Source organism: Myotis davidii, unplaced genomic scaffold (assembly GCF_000327345.1).
Source record: "Myotis davidii unplaced genomic scaffold, ASM32734v1 scaffold274, whole genome shotgun sequence".
Lineage (NCBI taxonomy): Eukaryota > Metazoa > Chordata > Mammalia > Chiroptera > Vespertilionidae > Myotis > Myotis davidii.
This window is the reverse complement of record NW_006285613.1, coordinates 2,254,735-2,257,301: the sequence shown is the minus strand read 5'-3', so window position 1 is coordinate 2,257,301 and position 2,567 is coordinate 2,254,735. Positions and strand designations below refer to the sequence as shown.

At 66.6% G+C, this 2,567-nt stretch overlaps 1 protein-coding gene across 1 annotated transcript in view; it reads right to left on the bottom strand.

Annotated features, from left to right (window-relative positions):
* MGAT5B (mannosyl (alpha-1,6-)-glycoprotein beta-1,6-N-acetyl-glucosaminyltransferase, isozyme B) overlaps nucleotides 1-2,567 on the bottom strand; it is a 54,476-nt gene that overhangs the window by 738 nt on the left and 51,171 nt on the right. Inside the window, exons 14-17 of the mRNA XM_015559220.1 lie at nucleotides 1,810-1,956; nucleotides 1,548-1,664; nucleotides 498-572; nucleotides 9-43 (exon numbers count right to left, since the gene is read on the bottom strand). Coding sequence (XP_015414706.1) covers nucleotides 9-43; nucleotides 498-572; nucleotides 1,548-1,664; nucleotides 1,810-1,956 — 374 coding nt within the window. The remainder of the gene's footprint in view (nucleotides 1-8; nucleotides 44-497; nucleotides 573-1,547; nucleotides 1,665-1,809; nucleotides 1,957-2,567) is intronic.

Genomic DNA, 2,567 nt, shown 5'->3' with positions numbered 1-2,567 from the left:
CTCCAGGCCCTGCTGGGGCGGGGCCTGGGGCTGCACAGAAGTCCTGCCAGGAGAGAGCAGTGTGAGAGGGCAGCGGGCCACGGCGGCCACGGGAGCCACGGGCTGGCACGTGGGTGCTGGCAAACCCATCATCGTGCTCGCGTCACCACCGGGGCTAGCTAATGCCAGGGCCTTCCGGGCGTCATTTCATTTACCCTCGCAGCAGCCCCACCGGGTGGGCACTGATCTGTCTCCAGAGAGGGTGGGAGGGAGGCCCCGGAGGTCAGGGAACCCACCCGGGGCCTCAGGCCTGGCCTCTGACAGTAATACTGACCCCACCCCTCGGCCCCCACCCCCACCGGCTGTGCTGGAAGGAAGGAGACAGATGGACGGACTGGGGAAGGACAGGGAGTTAAATGGACGCAGCACCCTGGATGGGTGGCCTCCTCAGGCAGTGCTGGCCCGGCGCCCTCCTCTGTCGGACGGGGTGTGGGGGGGAGAGAGCAGAGGTCCCCTACCTGGTGCTGGATGTAGGCGTGGATTCGCTCCAGCATCCCCTCACAGGTGTACTCATAGGGCAGGTAAGGGTCTACCTGTGGGACAGACAGGCAGACGGGGGGCAGGAGACCTGGTGCCGGGGCCCGGCCATGCTCAGCACTGGGAGCAGAGACCTGGCCCCTCTGCTCGGACTCCCTGCTCCTCAGGGCACCCCCCGGGGCTCCCCGGGGCTCAGGACCTAGGAGACCCAGGCCAGGCCCTCCCTCCCACGCTGGTCCCAGCCTCACTGAGCTTCCCCCTTCCAGTCATGTCAACGCTCCATCCGGTCACGGGCCCTGACGCCTCTTCCCACGGCCAACCCAGCCCGTCCACCCTCCCCTCAGGCGACACTGCCTCCAGGAAGCCACCCAAACACCACCCCACCTGGACAGGCCCAGGCCCACTGTCCTTCGTGACCCCCAGACCCCCGGCGCCTGGGTCCTCGCTTCTTGTCTTTCTGTTTTGGTTTGTTACTCCTCACCCACGGCTGTTTTTCCATTGATTTTTAGAGAAGGGATTACCCCCACATATTCTGCCTGCTCCCGGCCAACCCGGGCCAAGTGGTGATGCAAAGGCCCCTGCCAGCCGAGTCCCATCTGCCGGGACCTCCTGCCAGAGACGGCAACAGCCGGGGAGGGTCACCCATGGGGTGTAATTACAGGCATGGCCGGTGCTGGTCCTGCCAGGAATATCAGCTGCGACACTGAGAGAGGAGGCAGCAGGAGGCAGGCGCCCACACGGCTTCCCGTCCCCTCACCGTGAATGGCCTCATCTGGACGGACAGGTGCCAACGGGCAAACCCCCTGAGGCCGAGAGGTGACTGAAGGCCCCCGCCCCGGAGCTGGGGGCCAGCGGGCTGGGGCCTCAGGTCTCCCTCAGCCGTGCTCCTCACCCTCACACACCGGTGAGGGGGGCTCCGCGGTCACACCCGCCAGCCCTGGCCTGGGAGTGGGAATTCACCAGGAGGGCATCGCTTTCCAATGACAGGAAGGCAGGCACGTGCTGGCGGTGCCGATGGCCCTGAGGCTCACCTGGGTCCTCATGATGGCCTTGAGGGCGGCCTCGAGCTCCTCCGAGTTGTTGTAGTCCACGGTCCACACGTGGGGCCTGCCGATGAAGCGCTCGGCGTACGGGTGCTGCGAGAACACCTGGCGGACACGGCAGCGGGTGTGCGGTGCCAGGCCCGCCCACTGGTCCCCGCGCCCCTTTGCTCCACGCCTCCGTCACCCTCTCCCAGGCCCTGCAGGCTCCCCATCTCAGACCCCCAGATGGGGGCTGGGTCCCCCCACTGACCTCCCTGGAGGTGGGCTTGCCTCGGAAGAAGTCGTGGTTGAGGGAGCTGTGGGGCGGGCTGAAGCGGGACTGCAGGAAGACACAGCCGTTGGCAATGGCCTCCAGGGGCGCGGGGCCCTCGTAGGGGAAGCCGAACCCGATGAAGAGCTGAAGAGCGAGGTGGTGCGGTGTCAGGAAGGCCAGGACCACACGCGCCCCGGGAAGCAGGGGCGAGGTCGGGGTTGGGGCGTTCACTCACTCACAGGAGGCGATGGGGGTGGGAATGGGGGGGGGGCGAGCTCAGCCCAGCAGGTGTGGCTCAGGGGCTGAGCATCGTCCTAGGAACAGGTCACGGTTCCATTCCCGGTCAGGGCACGTGCCCGGGTTACGGGCCTGATCCCGTGTGGGGCGTGCAGGAGGCAGCCGATCCATGATTCTCTCTCATCATTGATGTTTCTCTCTCTCCCTCTCCCTTCCTCTCTGAATTAAAAAAAAGGACAGCCCAGCCCAGCTGGGTGCCCCCCCCCAGGCCTCGGTTTCCCCATCTGTGAAGCGAGGAGGCAGGTGAGGCCATATCGGTGGCTCCGCGGCTCTGACAGCTGCTTCTGCAGGGAGGGGAAACGGCCCTGAGTCTAGGAGGCGTCAGACCCCATCTCAGCTGCCCCCAGAGGACCGTGACCATTCACCCCGCAAACAGGAACCCCGCACTCACTCCTGCCAGGAGCGCGCCCGGGCTGACTCCCACAGGCCCGGAGGATGCCTGAATCGACGGGGCGGCC